Here is a 21267-nt window from a genome sequence, read left to right as displayed (position 1 = left end):
CAAAACAATATCTTCTAGATTACCCGATAGCAGTTCAATTTTCACGGCTGAAGCAAGTGCCATATTAACGGCTCTTAAATATATTCAGAGACACTCTAACCATCAACAATACATAATCTATTCAGACTCTCTTTCTTGCCTTCAGGCTATTAAAAACGTATCATGTAAACATCCACTTTTAATAGAAATTATTGAACAATATAATAATCTTGCTACTGGCCAGTACGACATCGTCTTTTGTTGGTTACCCAGCCATGTTGGTATTAGTGGGAACACAATGGCGGATCTTGCTGCTAAGGAAGCACTCAACAAATCTGTGACACCACTTCTTATTCCCTACTCTGATTACAAAGATGTTATCAGATCATATATTCGTGATATAATGCAGAAGAAGTGGGACACTCAAGTAGGTATCAATAAATTACATGAAATAAAACCCTATATTGGTTACACCTACTTGGGTTGTCAGTCCAGATTTGAAGAGGTCATCATGCGACGATGCCGTATTGGCCACACCAGGTATACACATCAGCATCTATTGAAAGGTGAAGATCCTCCATTTTGTATCCCTTGTGATGAACGAATCATGTGACTGTGACTGTGACTGTGTAGAATATTCCATCACAACAGATAAATATTTTTCATCACGAACTTTGAAGGATCATTTTATTGATAATAGTTCTCATTTAATTATTGCTTTTTTAAAAGAGTTAGATTTGTTATCTGAGCTGTAAATAGATAAATATTTTACGGATAGAAGTTTCAATTAGTAACTGAGATCGTTGGTGGCAGTATCCTCAAAGGGGGTTAAAGTACTGTAAAATTATTGTCCTCCTGAGAGGGTACGTAAGTCCCATAACATTTGAAGTAAATTAAAGCTTTCCACTGTTTTACTAGTAGCATACGTGTAATTTTAATGTATGGCTAGATATGACGAAATTGCTAACGGTTGAAGGGACGGTGTAAATCCAGCTGGGGACCATGCAGGAAGCAAATGTACTGTAAGTCCCCCGTGGTACCCAGTATGGTGATCTACCTTCAGTTGTTGGCAATCTATAGCCCGTTTTTATTTTGTATTGTTCTCAGTAATTAAACCGTTTTAGATATCATTACTAGTTTTTAAATGAATGTCTGTGATATACTAGTGGTTTTGCTGTTCTTCGTTTACAGTTTTTAGATTGTTTCAAACATTCTTCATATATATCATGTATTTTTCATTGTTCTCGTCACGATATGGCTGCGATATTGCCGTTGTGACGATAACTATTAACTCACTCACTCACTTGTCTTGTAATTAACCTCTGTACGTTTGAAATTATCTGGATATGTTTTATAATAATGTTTATTTTTCTATCTAGTAGTAATGAGCCGAATATTTTTTCATTTGTTCCTTATTTAGTGACACACCGACTGTTTGAAATCACCCACCCTCTTATCAGCGCCTTATGCTGAAATTAATTCAGCAGGCTAAAGGTTAACCCTGAGACGTTTCCAAGAAAGCTTTGTGGTTACAAACCAAGAAACCGCCTCATCCTTTTTTCATTTTCATTGGCAGTAAAATGTAGCTAGGATTGTGTTATTTTAGGCTCCCGCCACCGTGAAACCACCTGTTTCGTCTCATCAAAAGCATGTTTACGAAGAAATAAGAAAATATTGCAATGAATGAACGATGCAACATTGAGTAGAAAGTAATTGTCCCTTCCCCGTCGTTTATCAAGAATCACATTTAAATTGCAAATGCTGTATACAAGCGTTTGCAAATCATGCTATATCAATGTCATTTTCCTTAATCACATAAGCGCGATTTTGTCATATATGCGGTGAACATCGTTAAAGTAAAATCTATCTATCCGTGGTAAGAATTTAGACGGAGGTTTGGGAGCTGACGTTCTGTGCAGAGGACGCAAGTGGGTTTTGTAAGCATACCTTAACAATTACGATCTTGATTCAAAACTGGTTTAGCAACCCCAAAACCATCCATTTGAAAACGTCCATGCGAGTTTTCCAAGCTGTTCATAAAATCCCTAATCTGTACTTACTACTTCTTTTCTCACACAATAATGCTCTGCCAGATATGCACATTAATTGGAAAGTACTATTGCGGGACTCTGTTGTGCCTCGAACTCCCAGTCACACAAACGCAGGGCAATGAAACACTAACATGAACCTATTGTCGCATAACCATAAAGAATTGAGTCAAACTGGAAATAACTCTGACATTCACCAGTTAACAAAAACGAGTCATTTCCCTGCTAGAATCATAAACAACCTTTCATGCATAACAAGCAGAGCATAACATGATACGGACACTTGAGGAAGGTCGAGGTCACCCAGACCCACCGACGAAAGGCACACTTGTCAGCGGCAAGTCAGCAGTGCATTCGAGTCACACTTATCGGGTTTCACTTGAAGTCTTTTCGTAGGGCATGTGTTTTATCCGTAACGTGTATGTATCAATGCTACAAACCATGAACATATGGTACTGAACAGTCAGCAATGCATGTCAAATACATCTAACACAGATAACATGTATTGATTTAATTTTTATTGTGTTCATTAAAAGTCTGGCAGTCTGATTGGTTAAGTGGGAACATTTGTTTTGATTTCATTTCCCAATGAATCTAAAAAATAAGCCACACCCACCGAAGCGGACTACTTTTGAACCTGAGGAATGTCGGGGAATACCTTTACACAGCGGGGGAATCGCCTTGCACTCGGGTACCCTAATGAACTTTGGACAAACATGGAAGTGATACATTGTGGTTAACATAAACAAACAACTCATTTTTTCGTGAAAGTTAATAACGTTGTAACGCCTCGACAAGAGCATGCGCACGTTGGAACATCAGTCCATGGCATCCCAATCCCAGTCACATCACAACCTGTTTCCATTTGCGCAAATACTGCTGTCACTAACAATCTCAGTTTCACTAACTTCATGTCATCGGGGTTCATTTCCAATTCTCACTTTTCAAACTGTGTCTTTCAGTTCGCTAGTAATAATTCAAATGTTTGAACTTTGAACCTTTGCCGATACCGGAGTGCGTCACGTTGTGTTGTTCCGCTCTGATTCGCCACCCGATGTTAGCTTGGTTGATTGACAGCTGTTTGAGGGCGCTGTATGCTGATTGGCTAATGGTTTGGTAGCCGTGTCATTTTATGTAAATGAGTCACCTAAGTCATGTCACGTTATTGCCGAATTCTTACACCGGAAATGTTAATTGGTGGTAACACAGATATCTGTTTCAATGAATTTGATTATGTTTAAATAAAGTATTGCTGACAGCCTATAGCAATTGTTGTTGAATTTAATTATATGAAACTAAAAACCAATGTGCAAACTGCATGGATCCGCGTATCGGATTTTTACAAAAGTTTGCACATTGATTTTCATACCTCAATGCAACGAAAGAAATACACAGTCAATCCTTAATTAGTATCTGCTTAAATAACATTGTTTTAGTTTTACATCCTAGTTTTATTTTCATATCAGTAATACTCTAGTAGTTTTACTATCTGTCGATGGTAGGGTTTACTCTTCGAAATGTTTTCATCTCCGTTGTATAAATTGTTTTCATCACAATGTGGCTTGATTTAAGCGATGTGACCTTAAGTATTATCTCACTCAATCACTGAAATAGAAGACTTCATGCGGAACTCATGAAGAAACATGAATCAGGTCTGATGTGTAGAAAGAGTGTATCATTAGATAAACATTAAGATGAAGTTGTATAAATATTTGGTTAGCAAAACACTACAGAAACGTACAGCGGCTGTGTTCAGGTAACTCCAGTATTAAACTAAGTGATTTCAGCGTATACTGGGAAAGCTAAGAAGAATTACCCAGTATACGTGTATTTTGTCAATATAAGGAAATCTTTCGGAAAAGGTAAAAAAGAAAAAAAAAACAGAAAAAGAAAACAACAGCCATCATAATTTGGTTTAACACATTTAGTTTAAATACAAAACCAGTATCTAAAATATTTTCTTTTTTTAAAACAGGATGTATGCGTTTTAGAAAACATGCATTATGTTTCCTTCCAATCTGAAATTTCTTTAAAGTGGTCACGTGATTGCCATTTCTGACAAGTGAAACCTAAGTTTAATAGTGATGCATGAGCATAATTGGAATGGTTATTTTGCTTTAAAAAGCATATCATATTTTAAGATATTTTCTTAAATTTTGGATACTAAAGATTATGCTCTCCCTGAATCAGTTACCACAGGAACCTTCTCTAAGTCTCTAAATATCGGCTGGTCTTCCCAGATACATGAGCATTAATGAAGTGCCACCCATTTTCATGCTATAGGATTGTGTTTAACACAACACACTGGCCACTCGTGATATGGAAACCAAACACATGGTTATAATTTCGCTATAAGAACCATCTAAAGAGTCGATTAATCAACTACCAACACTGTTGTTACTTTCGGGTGTAATTTATTGACTGTGATATGGGGGCATGAACCCACCCCACCCCCCCACCCCTAAAAGTTCACTGTATTTGCAAACCTTGCGAAATACACAATACACAGTGGAAGCCAAGGGTAATTTAGGTATTCGTTGTTCAAGGTGCTGTGCTTAACAGAACCAAAACAGTCAGTCTAAGTACGCATTTACTTATCTGCAGGAGTAGGTTGTCATGTAAGTGTTTAGTTAGTGAATTAAACCTCACCTTGGAGTGTTCCCTTTACCTAGTACGGATAGTACGTATAGTATGTTTTCGAGAAGGGGTGATTTTGTAGCTTGCCTATTCTTGTTCATCTCTGTAGTTGAAAACGTATCATCAAATAGTGTTGTTGTTTTTTCAATAACTCTCCCTAACGTCCTTAACGTTGAGTGGGCGGGTCACTAGGAATTGGGAGGACTACTGTTCGATGCTCAGGCCCACTCCACAAATAGGTCGGGTGGCATTGTGGTTAATGCGTCCTATCGTCACCTAGAAGACCCGGGTTCGAGTCTAAACATCGGTACAGTGTTTCAAGCCCATTTTGGGGTCTCTTGCCGTGATATTGCTGGAGTATGGAAAAACAATGGCAAAAACACTCAATCAACACACGTGCACTAAGTCTGCGTTTCATAATCCGGTAATCAACGATTGGCGGTCGCTGTCCGGAAGTGCTTTGCGTCAATTTTATGTACATACACGGACATCTTCTGCTCACAAATTTATCCGGAGACAAATATCAGTTGGCACCGAAACAAAACGTTTGTTTATATGTCCACCATTTAATAAAGTCACATATTTCCTCCATCCTGACAACAAAATATGTTCCTATATCAAACTATTACAAGACGTTCTACGTAAATCAAGATGCATGATAATGAATGGTTCGGAATAAATATTTAATTTCAAATTGATAACAGAAATACATACAAATCTAGCACACGCACGCGCGCACACACACGAGTGCTCTATGCATTTCCGTTACACTAAGGATTCAATGAAGTATACTGTGTTGCATTAAAACTGACGTTGAAGCGCAAACGGTCGTTTTCTCATCTTTCTGTTGTTAACTGTAGTTTACTGGAAATTCCTGTTAAGTGTATGTTTTGGGTATCAGATACCTCATGAGGGTATTTCAGATATGAAAAAAGGTATGAGATTTGTAACCCTATGCTTGAGGTGTTTAAATCTTCAACGAGCTCATAGTTTGACATGTTGGGTGCACTTCATTTGTACTGAACACGAACATTTTCAGTTGTCCACACAAATAAATGAATATTTTTTGGGGAAAAGTGTCTCGCCTCATAAAGCATGGGACTGAACAATGAAATGAAAATGAAATATTTATTTTCTGCAATTATTCTGTTAATTGATTTGTATTTGTAATATACCGCCAGTGTCTTGATAACCAGCTGCTGGAGTGTTAATGTGACGCAAATGTTTCTATTTCATATTGCTATGTGTATTTCTTTGCTGCGTAGTCCAACCCTTGTCTTTGGATCTACTAGACGAACTTCATGATTATCTCTCTTTAATTTGGGACTTTGGGTAGCCTAAACACTCGGCCGCCATATTGTCTGAAACAGAGACTCTGTGCAGCACTAGCTGCTCATTCCACCTAAAATTTTCGGAATTTGCAATATATCAGTGGATATTTGCGAAAATATATATCCGCGTTAATCCGGCTCAGTTCAGTATCTAGAAAGATGGCATCCTTTAAGAAAGGACTGAGTAAAAAATTCAAGCCCGTCGCTCTGAACTGGAAACAGTTTCAAGCAAATGAACATCTGGTCAGTGTGTTCATGTGGGGAATTAACTACACGATATGTTTAATTGCCCTTACTTGTTAACCGCCGCAACAAGGAGTAAGGGACTATGTATCCATCAGCGTCCATACGTACATACGTAACTACGTCCCGATTCTTGTTAACGCGATATCTCATGAACTATTGTACCCAATATATTCAACTTTGGTGACAGCCTGATTACGCACACACCAGCCAGTTTTGGTCACATTGAACTTATCATCAAGGTCACCACGATTCAGATTCTTGTTAACGCAGTATCTCATGAAATATTGGACCTAATATCTTTTACTTTTGTGACGGCCCACATTGGGGGATTACGCAGTTTTGGCGACCTTGAGCTTATTTTCAAGGTCACCGCGACACTTTGGCCACTTTCCAGATTCACGTTAATACAATATCTAATGTACTATTGTACCCAGCATCTATAAAATTGGTGACAGCCTACGCTGGGAGACACAAGTCAGTTTTTGTGGGCCGGGCCTTATTTTCAAGTTCACTATGATACTTTGAACACTTTTCACACTCTCTAACATCTCTTGAACTCTTGTATTTGGTGTCTTCAAATTTGGTGACAGTCTACATCAGGGGGTTATGCAAACACTTTTCGAACTTATGTTAACGCAGTATTCCATGCAACATTGCAACCAATGTCCTCAATTTCGTTGACAGCCTACATTGGGTGGTTATCCTGACATCAGTCATTTCACGCATCTTGTGTGTTAGCAAAAAGTAAAGAGTAATGAATATGTTATAAATATTTTCTTCTTAAGCGGCGGGGGACATTGCCATGTTAGTGGCAAACATTTGTTGTGTTTGCATTGTGTACTTTGTTGTTATTTCCAGTCACCCCGAATGTGGTAAAACGTTATGTGTGTTAAGTCTTTGAAGGACATTTAGAAGTGAAATGCATGGGAATGAAGATTTTATGGATATCAACTTCTTTATATGAGAACACAACGTTTCGGAGTTAATGCTTACTCCTTCATCAGGTGATTGAGAATGGGGTACAGAGCTATATTTATATGTACAGGTAAAACAATAACAAATTAACAAGTGGAATGAGTTAACGAAAGCTGGAAGCCAGTATAAACAAGCGCTGATTGGAACCCGACAGTTATGATAACAATGATAAAAAATGATAGAAGCCAATGGTAATACATTACAGATGATGGGATATGTTAACATAACACAGGTAGGGGGTAAGGACGATGTACATGATTGGGGATAAGGAAGGAAGCCAATGGTGGATGATGTTTACATAACACATGATTGGGGATTAAGGATGATGTACATGACTACATGAGGGTATGTTTACATGGGGGTTGATAATGTACAAACACAAGTAGATAAGGATGTACACGGGTAGCTTTGCTATACATGAATTACATAGATAGAATGTACACAGATAGATGAGATTAATTTATCAATAAGTCCCAGGCACTTGGTAGGTACACTCCTTGGTCACGGTTGATTGCTGGTTTCTGTCTCCGGATCTCGATGGCTTCTTGCAGTTTCCTTTGGCGCCAGTTGTTGTTGTTGGTAGATAGTATCCTAGTGTCCTCCCATCGGATTGAATGTCCAGGGTTCTTGAGAATGTGTTCACAGATGGCCGATGTCTGGTCGAGTTTGCTGACAGAGGTCTGGTGTTCCTTCATTCTGGTGTTGATTGGTCTCAGCGTTTCTCCAATGTATAGGTCGCCACAGTTGCAAGGGATCTGGTAGATGCATCCTCTCGGGTTGGGTGTTCACAGCTGGGTCCTTTACCGTTGGCTTTTAGGTAGGTCTTGATGGTCTTGCCACTGGAGAAGGTGACATCGATGCTGGCTTTGGTCTTGATGAGGCGTGATATTTGATGACTGGTGGGGCCAAGGTAGGGTATGGTTACTCTGATGGGTGATGGAGAAGGCTTCAGGCGGGGTTCTCGGTCCTTGAGGGTCTTGTTGATGGTGGCTGTGACGAGCTAGGGAGGGTAACCGTTTAGTGTGGTGAATGTCTTTCTGAGGTGGTCCAGTTCATTGTTTAGGGCATCAGGATGGCAGAGGGCTTTGGCACGTCTGGTAAGGGTGGCGATGATAGCTTGCTTGATCTGAGGATGGTGGCAGGAGTTGTAGTGGATGTACTGGTCGGTGTGCGTCGGCTTGCGGTATACTGAGGTTCTGAGTCCATCGTCTGTGGTGTGGAGGGACACATCAAGGAAGGGCAGGTGTTGGTTGGTCTCAGTCTCCATGGTGAACTTGATTCTTGGATGTTGGTCGTTGAGGTGGTTGAGGAGCTCGCTGGGGTCGTTGTCATAGGCGATGGTGGTGAAGGTGTCGTCGACTTTGCGGTGCCAACAGAGGGGCTGGAACGGAGCTGTGGAGAGGGCTGCTACCTCGAAGGAGGTCATGAAGATTTCTGTAATGAGAGGAGAAAGAGGTGAACCCATGGGCAGACCGTGGATCTGCTTGTATAAGTTACCATTAAATGTGAAGTAGGAGGTGTCAAAGCAGCTGCGTGCGAGGTTGATGATGCTGTCTATGGTGAGGTGGGTGTCCAAGTCATCTATCCTGTTGGCTAACTTGCTGCGAAGGATGTCCAGGGCTTCTTCTAGTGGGATGTTGGTTTAGTTGAAGTGTTCGATGGTAGATTAAATGTTCTGATGTTTTATGTTGTCGGTCTATATTCTGATCCAAATGGTTATTGTCATATGTATTGAGGCCAAACTAATGTTTCATCTGAATATTGTCACATAAGTACAGCATACAGCACTTGTATCTATGACCCTTTCAGTAGGCTTATGTTATCTTGTATGAAGTTACCTTGCTACTTAAACTGAATGGTAGGATAAATAGTATATCTATTGCGTTCTCATGTTTTGACAAACATTATGACTGCATGAAATAACAGTGAGTGGGTGAGTGAGTTTATTTAACGTCACATTGGCAATATTGCAGCCATACCGTGACGAAAAGAAGGAATTTATGTATATGGTAAAAAACCTGTCAACGTAAAACAAAACGTAAAACCAATCAGCTGGTCATACCAAGCCCTGTGCATGGACTATGTATGTGTCATTGCACAAATTTGATTTGGAATTGTTGTGAATTTCGGTCTTGACACTACTGTTGATCTGTAACTTTTTCGAATGTGAATTATCCAAATTATGATCATATGGACTTTCCCTAGAGTCTTGTGCCAGAAGGCGATGGCTCATTGGCCAGTCTGGTAGTTTAATCATTTATAATTCATCTACTGGAGTATATCATCCGGGTATCCTTGGTGCTGCAAGCTGGAAGCCCACTTGCTTTAGCACTGTTCTTGTGATACTCCGTGGTGGGTGGGGAGCTCGGGTGATGAAACATATGACACCAACCATGGCTTATGAAGTACCCAAAAAACCCGAAAAAGGCCCCCTTGAAATTGATCCTGTTAATACCGACCACGTTTTCTTGTTAGTGAGACTCCGGACACGACACCATTAAAGCTGAAGCCTTTTGCAGTATCCAAGGGTGTTCAAGGTATTGCTGGGGATGTTAAGAACATTCGACGCTTACGTTCGGGTTCACTACTAGTTGAGTGTGGTAAGAAACAACAAGCAACCAATCTGATGAGAATTGAATCTTTCGTGGGCATTCCGGTCACGGTCTCTGCTCACAAGACCTTGAAAACTAGTAAAGGTATCATCAGAGATCGTGATCGATTGTTTGATGGTATGTCCGAAATTGACATTGCATCACAAATGAAAGATCAAGGTGTGCCGTATGTAAAGCGCTTTTCAACCCGAAAAACAATGAAATATTCCAAACAAAAACGTATCTGTTTACTTTTTCATGTCCAAATGCTATTAAATCAGTGAAGGCATACCTACATCTCTAATCCGCTCAGGTGTTTTAAATGCCAGAAATATAGACACGGTGTAAATACTTGAACATTTCTTCATTTTCTGAAAACGTCCATTTTCAACTCCTGAAGCACTTACCAGAATCCTGCCTAGAAACTCTCCTAAACATTTTTGATGATATTTGGACATCGGGTAACTTTCCTTCCTCATGGCGTGACGCCATAGTAGTACCAATACCTAAACCTGGACGTGATCATACGGATACGTCCAATTATCGACCTATTTCACTAACTAGCTGTGTTTGCAAGACCATGGAACGCATGATAAATAATCGACTTGTTTGGTACTTGGAAACTAATAACCTTATGACAGACATACAATGTGGTTTCCGTAAAAACAGAAGTACAGTCGCTCACCTCGTGCGACTGGAATCCTTTGTTAAAAACGCACTAATTAACGAACAACACGCTATGTCTATCTTTTTTGATCTTGAGAAAGCATATGACACTACCTGGAAATATGGCATTTTAAGAGATTTACATGATTTCGGTTTGCCAGGTCGTTTGCCTGAATTTGTAGCCAACTTTTTATATAACAGGAAATTTCAAGTCCGCGTGTGTTCTACCCTGTCTGATCATTACAATCAGGATCAGGGTGTTCAACAAGGACGTACTTCGTCAGCCACTCTTCTTAGCATCGAGATCAACAGTCTATCTAAAGTTTCAAATAATTTAATAGATGGATCGTTATTTGTGGATGATTTTAATACTTCCTGTCGTGGTAAAAATATGCATACTATTGAACGCCAACTGCAGCTGTGTTATAGATATATAATTGTGTCTTGAAAATAGCTTCAAATTTTCTAAATCAAAAACCAATTGTATACAATTCTGTCGTAAATACAAACGCCATAAAGACTCAGAACTATTTCTCAGTCAAAGTAGTCAAGGAGGTCAAGTTCTTGGGACCTTTTTTCGACTCACATTTGACCATTTTGCCGCATATTAAATCCCCGAGAGCCAAATGCCTGAAGGCACTCGATTTATTAAAGGTTGTTTCAAATTCAAAATGGGGAGGGGATCAAACTACCCTCCTTCACTTATATAGAGCACTGGTCCGATCTAAACTTGATTACGGCTCCATCGTATATGGTGGAGCTTGTCAAAGCAACCTAAAACTACTTGATCCTATGCACCACCAGGGCCTAAGACTTTGTCTCGGTTCTTTTAGAACCTCTCCTATCGACAGTCTATACGTCGAAGCTGATGAGCCTTCTGTCAACTTACGCCGTATAAAACTATCTTTACAATACATTACAAAATTAGCTTCTAATCAGTCTTATCCCGCATTTAATTGTGTCTTTAATCCTCTGTATGAGAATTTGTATAACAAAAAGTCTTCCCTTGTTCCGCCTCTTGGGTTCAGAATTAAGTCATTTCTTACTGCATCTAGCATTGCGCTTCAAAATATAGCTCCTTCCCCTCTTCTTTCTTTTCCTCCTTGGCAGTTGGTTAGGCCACAAGTTGACCTAACATTAACTACATCTAAAAAAATCAGAAACGAATGAATTACAGTATAAACAAGAATATAATCCATTGAAACACAAATATAGCAATTATAAATCCTTATTTACAGATGGGTCCAAGGACGGTGGCGCAGTGGCTTGTGCCACTGTCATTGGATCCAGAACAATATCTTCTAGATTACCAGATAATAGTTCCATTTTTACAGCTGCAGTTCACGCCATATGAACAGCTCTTAAATATAATCAAAGACACACTAAATGTAAACAATATATAATCTATTCCGATTCTCTTTCTTGCCTTCAGGCTATTAAAAATATTTCTTGCAAACATCCACTTTTAATAGAAATTATTGAATTGTATAATGATCTTGCTACTGGCCAGTACGGCATCGTCTTCTGTTGGTTGCCCAGCCATGTAGGGATCTCTGGTAACACATTGGCTGACCATGCTGCTAAAGCAGCACTCAACAAATCTGTGACACCACTGCTTATTCGTTACAGTGATTACAAAGCCACCATTAGATCTTATATCCGTAATCTGATGCAGAAGACGTGGGACACCCAAGTAGGTATAAATAAATTACATGAGATAAAACCTTACATTGGTTATAGCCACTTGGGTTGTCAGTCCAGATTTGAAGAGGTTATTTTACGACGATGTGGTATTGGTCACACTAGATATACTCATGCATACCTGTTAAAAGGTGAGGATCCTCCATTTTGTATCCCTTGTGATGAGAGAGTTACGGTGAAGCATATTCTGCTTGACTGTGTTGAATTATGTATCACAAGGGATATGTGCTTTACAGTTTAAACAATGAAGGATCTTTTTACCAGTGTTAGTTTTATTCATTTATTGTTTTTTTAAAAGAAATTGATTTTTTTATTGAGTTTTGAGAAATATGTTTCTGTAAAAAGTTGTATTTTAATAATTGGTAGTTTGGATCCGTAACTAGAATTGTTAGTGGCTGTACCCTCAAAGGAGGTTGAAGTATTGTAAAATTATTGTCCTCCTCACAGGGTACGTAAGTCCAAAAGCAGTCATAACCAGTTCAGCAGTTTAAGTCTACCAGGTTTTTAATCGTAGTATTCTTGTTGTTTTGGCTAGCATATTGTACACTCGCCAGCGGTTGAAGGGATGGTGTAAATCCAGCTAGGGTCCATACAGGTAGCAAAGGTACTGTAAGTCCCCATGGTCCCTAGTATGTTGATCTACCTTCTGTTGTTGGTGATCTATAGCCTGTTTTTGTATTGTACTGTCTAAATATTACTGTTAGTTTTAACTTTCCATGCTAGTTTTAATTCAAATTGTGATACTGTAGTTGTTTTACTGTCCTTTGTCGACAGGTTTTTATAACACTCATATATTCCATTTCAGTGTTATGTTCCCGTCACAATATGGCTGAACTATTGCCGACGTGACGTTAAATTTTAACTCACTCACTCACTCACTCAAAGGGGGTTGAAGTATTGTAAAATTATTGTTCTCCCGAGAAGGTACGTAAGTACACAAACATTGAAAGTAAATTCTAAATTTCCAGGTTTTTAATCGTAGAATAAGTGGGGTTTTTTTATTGTATGTCTTGATTTCCCAAATTGCTGACGGCTGAGGGGATGATGTAAATCCAGCTAGGGACTATGCAGGTAGCAAAAGTACTGTAAGTCCATAGTATGGTGTGCTACCTTCAGTTGTTAGCAATCTGTAGCCCATTTTTATATTGTATTGTCCTGTATAGATAAATTGTTTTAAGCATAGCTACTAGTTTTACATTCTTTTCTGTGATGTTCTAGTTGTTTTACTGTCCTTCGTCTACAGGTTTTTATAATACTCATATATTCCATTTTAATGTTATGTTCCCATCATGATATGGCTGAAATATTGAGGATGTGACGTTAAGTATTAACTCACTCACTCCAAATAATTGGTTTTCAAATCTGCAAATGCCTGAATATTTCGCTGCAAAAATAACAAGGTTTCCAGATTTTCGGAGACGTACATGAAACTAGGTAATATACAGTCATAGAAGGTTTCGCTTGGATGATCAATTTCCGGCAATTTCCTCTTGCTAAAACTAACAAAACGGTCATAAACCAGCAATAGTAATTTCAAGAAATGAAACATGACAGTAAAGTATCATTTTTTTCGTTTTCATTGCATACAGCAACTCGAGACCATAACTGATGGTTGCCATTAGTGAGAACTTGAATGAAACGATCGTAGAAAATACTGGTGTATCCAGACACCTACACGTACATTAACCTACGCTGAATTGCCTATGTATTATGTAGTTTTGAGGTTAGTGATCTCAGAGAACGTGTAGTGTTTCAGATAATTCTGAACTTTATCATGGCCAACAACGAGAAAGACGAATCCAGTCTGCCTATGACTGAAGGGGGAAAACATGAGGATCCACATCAAAGGCAAACATGGAGTAGACATCTAGATTACCTGCTGACTGTGGTAGGCTACTGTGTTGGATTAGGAAACCTGCTGAGGTTCCCATACATCTGCAGCAGGAACGGCGGGGGTAAGAATCCTATACTAAAATCTTTCCTTAATTCGACTAAGAGAACCGATGATAATCAGATACTGCCGAGAGCTCACACGAGAACTCACATAACACAATCCGAAAGTTCTAATTAATGCAGTAAGCTTCAACATTTGCAATGTATTATAAGGTCACATTAATGACGGTGCACTGGAAATCAAATGGGAAACTGTGTAGTTTGTGTCAAACTCTGAAGATAAGAATTTGAGTTCTAATGAATAATAACGAGTGAATAGTTTGTCATAAACTGACTTTTGCCGAGTTTTAATAGGTGTTAGTGTAATATCAGGGTCTACACCTTGAAGTTTAAACGCGACTAAAACACTAAGGGCTCAGGTGCAACTTTGGGTGCAACCATTTGATAGATGATATTTGAGGGTGGTTGTTTCTTGAAAATGTACAAGTTCGTTTTCCAAGTTTTAACTGAATAGAAATAACGAACTCTATTCGTGGCCATTTAATATTTACGTGCACGAAATGCGCACATTATTTTAATGTGCCATTATGGAGTAAGTGTAGAGTAATACATTTCAGCACGACTTTAGATAAAGTTACACGTTTGGGGCCATGATTTCAGTGTAATACTGTTTTATACGGTGTCGTGATATCTGGACATCTACCAGCCTCTCTTTTCTGAAACCTTCAAGGTAGGAATGCTTGCTGCAGAGCTAACGGCGTAAGAAAGCGTCGATTACATGGCCAGGACATGTCCTACTATTCACAAAAGAAGCTTTGTGTTATGTACCATATATCTTGTAAAATGTGTATTGTTCCATAAAGTGGTGGGGTTTTTCTGTTTTGGGGGTTGGGGTTAGTGTTTTGTTTTGTTTTGGGTTTGTTTTTTTTTGTCATTTTCAAATAACATTCTCGTTCTATCTTAATATCTATACGCTAGTAACTTCAAGTGTCCATCGTCGACAGGTTTCATTCTTTAAGATATATCTTTGGTTTGTGAAATGTCCTAGTCACGATATGACAGGGATATTGCCGTTGTGACGATGAATATCACCTCACTCTCTCACCTTTGTCTACAAGTTCACCATTTCTCTGAAACATTATATACATGTTTCCAACATTGTGTTAGGAAATGACTGAATGGAACACAGTGGTTTAACTTGCAGGTGCTTTCTTATTGCCTTTCATCTGTTGTCTTCTGATCACTGGGTTCCCAGTCTTCTTCCTGGAGTCAGCGCTCTCTCAATTCTCGGGAAAGGCTTCACAACAAGTATGGAGCTTTTGCCCGCTGTTTAAAGGCCAGTATACATTACTTTACGCGACATAAATATATAAAATGATAAGTAGATATGCTGCCACATATATGTTGTTTCAAACGTGCAATATTTGGTAACCGGTATTGAGAAGATATCTGTGGTTTTTATTGTAGTATAACAGTCAAATACTGTTTGCCATTAATAACATCAATATGCTGATAATTAAATATGTATGTAATGTCTTTTGCGACGAACAGGGGTTGGTATTGGGGCTGTTGTTCTTTCATCCATCTTCACGTCCTACTACAACCTCTATCTGGCCTGGCCCATCTACTACATGGTGAAGTCCTGCTCCAGCGTCCTGCCCTGGACAACATGTGGCAACACATGGAACACCGATCTGTGTGTGGAAACTGTGACTAATGCTCACAACACCAACATGACGGCTCCGTCAAACAATGCATCCGATACAATTACGGAGTTGTGGGAAAATGTGACCTTAGCTCACACACCAGCAGAGGAATTTTGGCAGTAAGATATCAACCATGATACCTTGCACCCAAACATGGAGACATATTCACACATACTATCCATGTGGATACACATATATATAGCAATGATTGGAACAAGAAACTATAATTAATGTCTGCTTCAAGAAAGGGATCACATTGTCATGTCGACAGTTTCAGAAGCAGGAAGATGTACGACATCGTCTTGTAAAGAGACTGTCTGCTTGGGCAAACAGACTGTCTTTTGAAATGTCGGAAGTATGAGGTACATTCGTACATTTTCAATATTCGTTCGATAGGCTAGTCGTGCAATACACTGGTTGTCATAACTATCGATATATGGAACGAGGAGTGTGCACTTTATCGAGAAGAGTACAGTACCCTGCGCCTTACATTGTTGAAAATGTTTCTAAGGGTGCTTCTGTTACGCAGGTTCAACGTTCTCAATATCTCGTCCGGATTAGAGGATGTCGGGTTTGTACAGTGGCATATACTCGGATGTCTGTTTGGGTCAGTTGTTATTATCTTCCTCTGCCTTGTCCGTGGAGTCAAGTCTTCAGGCAAAGTAAGTTGGCCGATGAAGTTACCAAATAAGAAAACCATTTACCAAACACAATAAGAAGTTTGACATCGCACGTACCGTTAATGTATGACATATAACATATTCACGACTTCCAAATTAATTTGTGGCCACAGGTGTTGAAATGAGCACTGGGCGCTGAAATTGTAATTTGTTTGAAAACAACACATTCAGATATGACACTGGAGCTCTTTCACCTTTCTTGAAAAATCGATTCTCCTATAGGTTTCATCAATTGCAATGTGTTTATCTTAAATAACTTCACGAAGTGGGAGGTCATCGTTTGTTATAGATAAACTTTCAAAACATTCTCATTGTTAATTGCATATAATATGATGCGACTTCTTGCAGAAGGGATTGTTTTTCTATGTCGCCAGTGATGTCAAATGAGTCGCTATGAATGCATTAATCACAAAGCCTTTGCGGTTTTTGTAGAAAACTTCGATTAAGAACCTGATGCATGAAACTGTACTTGGGACTTCCGTACATGTACCATTTCGGGAGGACAATAGTGTTACAAAACTGTTTTTTTTTAAAAAACAAAACAAAACAGTCACACAGTCATTACCTTGTTCAGTCCTTTTCTAATACAGAAAGTAACAGAGGCGCAGTAAGGTGATTTTTAGTCTCATTACCTCCTACGTAGGACTTAATGTCTTCTTTGTACTTTGTATCTCCAACGTAGGAGTTAGAACTTAATATCTCCTAAGCAGGATTTAATATTTCGTACTTAGAACTTGATGCACGATTTCTGAGGTTCGGATTAGGAATGGTGGTTATTAATCTGAGAAATGTTTGGTTATGCAGCACGTTAGATAGCAGAAATGCACATCGGTGAATAGTCATGACACTTACGTAGTGTTACTATATATCGTTGTTGTGTGAGTTGCGTTAGGATGACGTGGACCTTGATCTAATTATAGGGTATTCACAGACACACATACACACACACACACACACACACACACACACACACACACACACACACACACACACACACACACACATATATACACAAAACGATGGTCGGGGTAAGGTAACATACTGCTCTGAAATTCTGGTTATAACACGTCTTTTGCAAGTTTTTGCTTGTGTTCAGATGAGCCTCGGTTGGAATGGATACAACGCTCTTTTGTTTCTACGGGATTGTTTAAAACTTGACTTGTCTGAGGCGTCAAACAATACAAAATTCAAAAAGGCCAAACCCTGGCATTATAGTTCTTTGTATACGAATAAGGGAATACGTACTATAGATTGCCAACAATAGTCTTAGACACGTCTATGCATAGAGATTCCTGACCCCTGTGCAACAACCTCTGAAATAGCACATAACAGTAAAGTGCAACGACGTGCAACCTATATCAGTGAACTAATAAGCGCAACAGTAAAACAAATCAACGTGTGGCAGTAAAGTACAACACTCATCCCAAGACATGACAGTAATGGCCAACAGTTAGTTGAACACTTATGTCACATGGGGACGGAAACAGTAGACGCTAATTGTGACGGGTACACCTTATAGTAGACTCTAGTGGTAAATGTAACACATGACTGTAGACTCTAAAAGTGAATGCAACACTATGACTGTAAACTCTAACAGTGACAGACACAGTGAATCATGAGATTATTTGTGTGTCTAGGGATTTAATCAACCATTTCTGATTAATGCTTTCTAACATACATCGATCATCTCCTACAGGAGATATGAAGTCCCACGTGGGACATAGTAAGTTCTACGTAGGAGATTATGAGATAAAAAAATCACCGTTGCCCCTCTACGCTTCCGTGGAAAGTGAATGTTTATATGCCACAGATTTCATAGACTGGAGTCATGAATTATATACGAAACACAATTAGTATATTTGGACAGTTTATTGACATGTGTACGTTCCGCAGTGAAAGTAGAGCTGTTATCTGGTAATCAGGAATTCCCGTAGATGCGGTGGCAGTAGCAACTGCTCCACTGTTGCTTAATCTGCCTGTAAATATATGTATGTGCCCTAAAGCATATTACTGGATTATATCTTCCCACCAACAGGTTGTGTATGTGACCGCACTTCTGCCGTACGTTCTCCTCACCTCCATCTTTATAGTTACGCTGTTTCAACCAGGTGCCCTTGATGGAATAATCTTCTACCTCGTACCTGACTTCGGAAAACTACTTGACTTACAGGTGGGAAAATGATGAAGACATTCTAAAGTCAGTTCAAACATGTACTTCCTTAAATTTACTTCTTACATATGTGACAAGTACAGTATGTTTTAAGCAAATCCGTGAAATATTACCACTATCAAAAACTTTATTAAAACGCAAAAGTATCCACGCAAATCAGTACAAAAGTGTGTAAAGTAATAGCAATGGCGAAACATGGCTAATTGGTAAATGAATGATTGTATAATCATGATGTCAGCATGAAACAGATTCCAACACTACGCTTCCTTCGAGTCATGGTTTGTGTGTAATGAAGATACTAGACGTCATCCAATAGTATGATAAACCAGTTTGATTACGCCAAGACCACACGAACCCTACCAGTTATCAATCACCCGTCTCACGGTTGAATAATAACTTGAGTAAAATAAAGTTCACTACGTATCCATTGCTATAATTTTCACAGCTCCTTTCTCTTACTTCTCTCCCAGGAAGAATCTAATTGGTCATATCTGAGTGATATATAATTCAGGTATGGCTAGAGGCTTGTCTGCAGGTGTTCTACTCGCTTGGGCCTGGTTACGGGGCAGTTGGAACAGCTGCAAGCTACAAAACGTTCCATCAACCATGTCTCAGGTGAATACTTGAATGTATGAGAGAGTACGTCAGTGCTGTTTTTCGGTATGTCAAACATTTGCTACATGTATGAGTCTTTGAATTATGAGTTTTAGTCAGATCGGCAATGTTTCAGCCACATCGTTGATTTGACATAATCCTCCAGCTGTGGACAAATTTACTTTAAGTAATTTGACACTTACGTATCCCTAAGGAGGACAATAAGTTTATAATGCGTCACACCACCGTTTCTTCAAATTTAGAATCGATCCTGATAATGGATTATTGCTATTATAGTATGAGAATACGTTACAGATATCTTCGTACTCATGACAGCTTCTAAAGACATTTTCTCTTGTTTCCTGTTGAAATTTGACACATGCCACATTTTGGATAACACTGTCTCAGTGAATATGAAACAAATAAAGTTTTATTATTTTGAATACTTATTTGTATTTACAGAGACTGTTTGATATTGTCCATAATATCAGAGGGAACCAGCATTTTTTCTGGCTTGGTAACGTTTGCTGTTCTAGGGTCGATGGCACAGAAAATTGGTGTTCCTATTACAAAGGTAGTTTCAACAGGTAGGGGATACCTAATCATGTTAACAAGAAGCTAAAACTTCAGTCTTTTTATCGTGTAGATTATTAGATGCTTCTTAATTCCATTGAAATAGTATTTTCTTGGATGAACATGGAAAGATACTGTTCGCAATTGATCCACAGAATCCACCTTAATGTGAACGTGATTCATAGTCAACAATGAAGAATGTCAACGAGTGAAATAAACATTGCATGCCATTTCAATATTTCTACTTCATAGAGATAATTTACAATTGTTGAATGTTTGAAAGTAAGGTGCATTTTCCAGTTAACGATTTACTAGAAAGTCTCAGTCTATGCCACGCAATGTGAGTGAACAGGCCAACGGAGGAAATGTAGATTCCAAGGAACCAAGCTGTCTTATGCTCTCATGCTCTCAAAGGATAAGACGACAGCTCAGAAACTGCAACTTGTTAACTAGCAATTACCCCTAAGCAAATACAGTGTTCAGTTTTGTGGGACAGATAATTATAATTATGTGCATGAAATGTCATTCTTGTAGGCCCAGGTTTGGGATTTGTAACTTATCCAGAAGCTCTGGCCCACCTTCTACTTCCTCAGCTGTGGTCGTTCTTGTTCTTTCTGATGCTCCTGATGGTTGGTTTGGATTCGCAGGTACAAAGTCAGGTGTTAAACGTTTCACAGGACAGAGATTGATTTACGTGTTACCACTAGTACGGAGATATTGTCCGTTACTCACTATGTCTAGCGCCAATACAGCAACAGAATCCTCGTTTTACAAACACTTGGTGTCTTGATGCATTACTATGCAGTACAGCTATCAATCTGAAAGCAATAGAAGATCTGTTTATCACACTGACCGGTGCAACATATTGAGATTCACCGTTGTGAAAAAAAACAACTATGTAAACATTTTACTGAATTTTAAAGTACACCACATTTCGAAGCGACGTCAACGAGAGGATATAAAGATTTTACTTGCTTCAGTTACTGGGAATGGAAGTAGTCATAACTGCACTGGTTGATGGATATCCACGGCATCTGGGAAGGAGGAGGCTGCTTGTTACAGCAGGATGCTGCCTGACACTCTTTCTCTTTGGAATCATCTTCTGCACACAGGTGACCTTTATACAAAACACTCATGTTTTTTTTTTAAATCACACTAGGCTTGCGTTTTGTACAGGATACATAATGAGTGAGTGAGTTTTGTTTTATGCCACACTCAGCAACATTCCAGCTATATGGTGGCGGTCTGTAAGCACAGGATACATAAAATACAATGAAACGTTACTATAGTGTTATTAATCATAATCAAATATAAACGTCCCAGTGTAAGCAATGCCATCGCTCTGTGTTAGTGTATCGTTGTGGGATGATGACCATTGCATACTACCACCAGCAGTAGCTAACAAAACGAAAGATGCAGCGACCACATTCATTACTAATATACAGTAGTGATAAAACAGGAGGTTTAGGTGGTACAT

At 38.9% G+C, this 21267-nt stretch overlaps 1 protein-coding gene across 1 annotated transcript in view; it reads left to right on the top strand.

Annotated features, from left to right (window-relative positions):
* Positions 1-21267, top strand: part of LOC137256020 (sodium- and chloride-dependent glycine transporter 1-like) — a 63299-nt gene that overhangs the window by 28949 nt on the left and 13083 nt on the right. The window contains exons 2-10 of the mRNA XM_067793676.1: positions 13923-14129; positions 15272-15403; positions 15619-15892; positions 16303-16435; positions 18489-18623; positions 19135-19238; positions 19680-19804; positions 20325-20437; positions 20771-20902. Coding sequence (XP_067649777.1) covers positions 13949-14129; positions 15272-15403; positions 15619-15892; positions 16303-16435; positions 18489-18623; positions 19135-19238; positions 19680-19804; positions 20325-20437; positions 20771-20902 — 1329 coding nt within the window. The 5' untranslated portion in view covers positions 13923-13948. The remainder of the gene's footprint in view (positions 1-13922; positions 14130-15271; positions 15404-15618; positions 15893-16302; positions 16436-18488; positions 18624-19134; positions 19239-19679; positions 19805-20324; positions 20438-20770; positions 20903-21267) is intronic.

The sequence above is a fragment of the Haliotis asinina genome, chromosome 11, assembly GCF_037392515.1.
Source record: "Haliotis asinina isolate JCU_RB_2024 chromosome 11, JCU_Hal_asi_v2, whole genome shotgun sequence".
Taxonomy (NCBI): domain Eukaryota; kingdom Metazoa; phylum Mollusca; class Gastropoda; order Lepetellida; family Haliotidae; genus Haliotis; species Haliotis asinina.
Note: the sequence above shows the minus strand (reverse complement) of the source record. Positions and strands in the feature narration are given on the sequence as shown.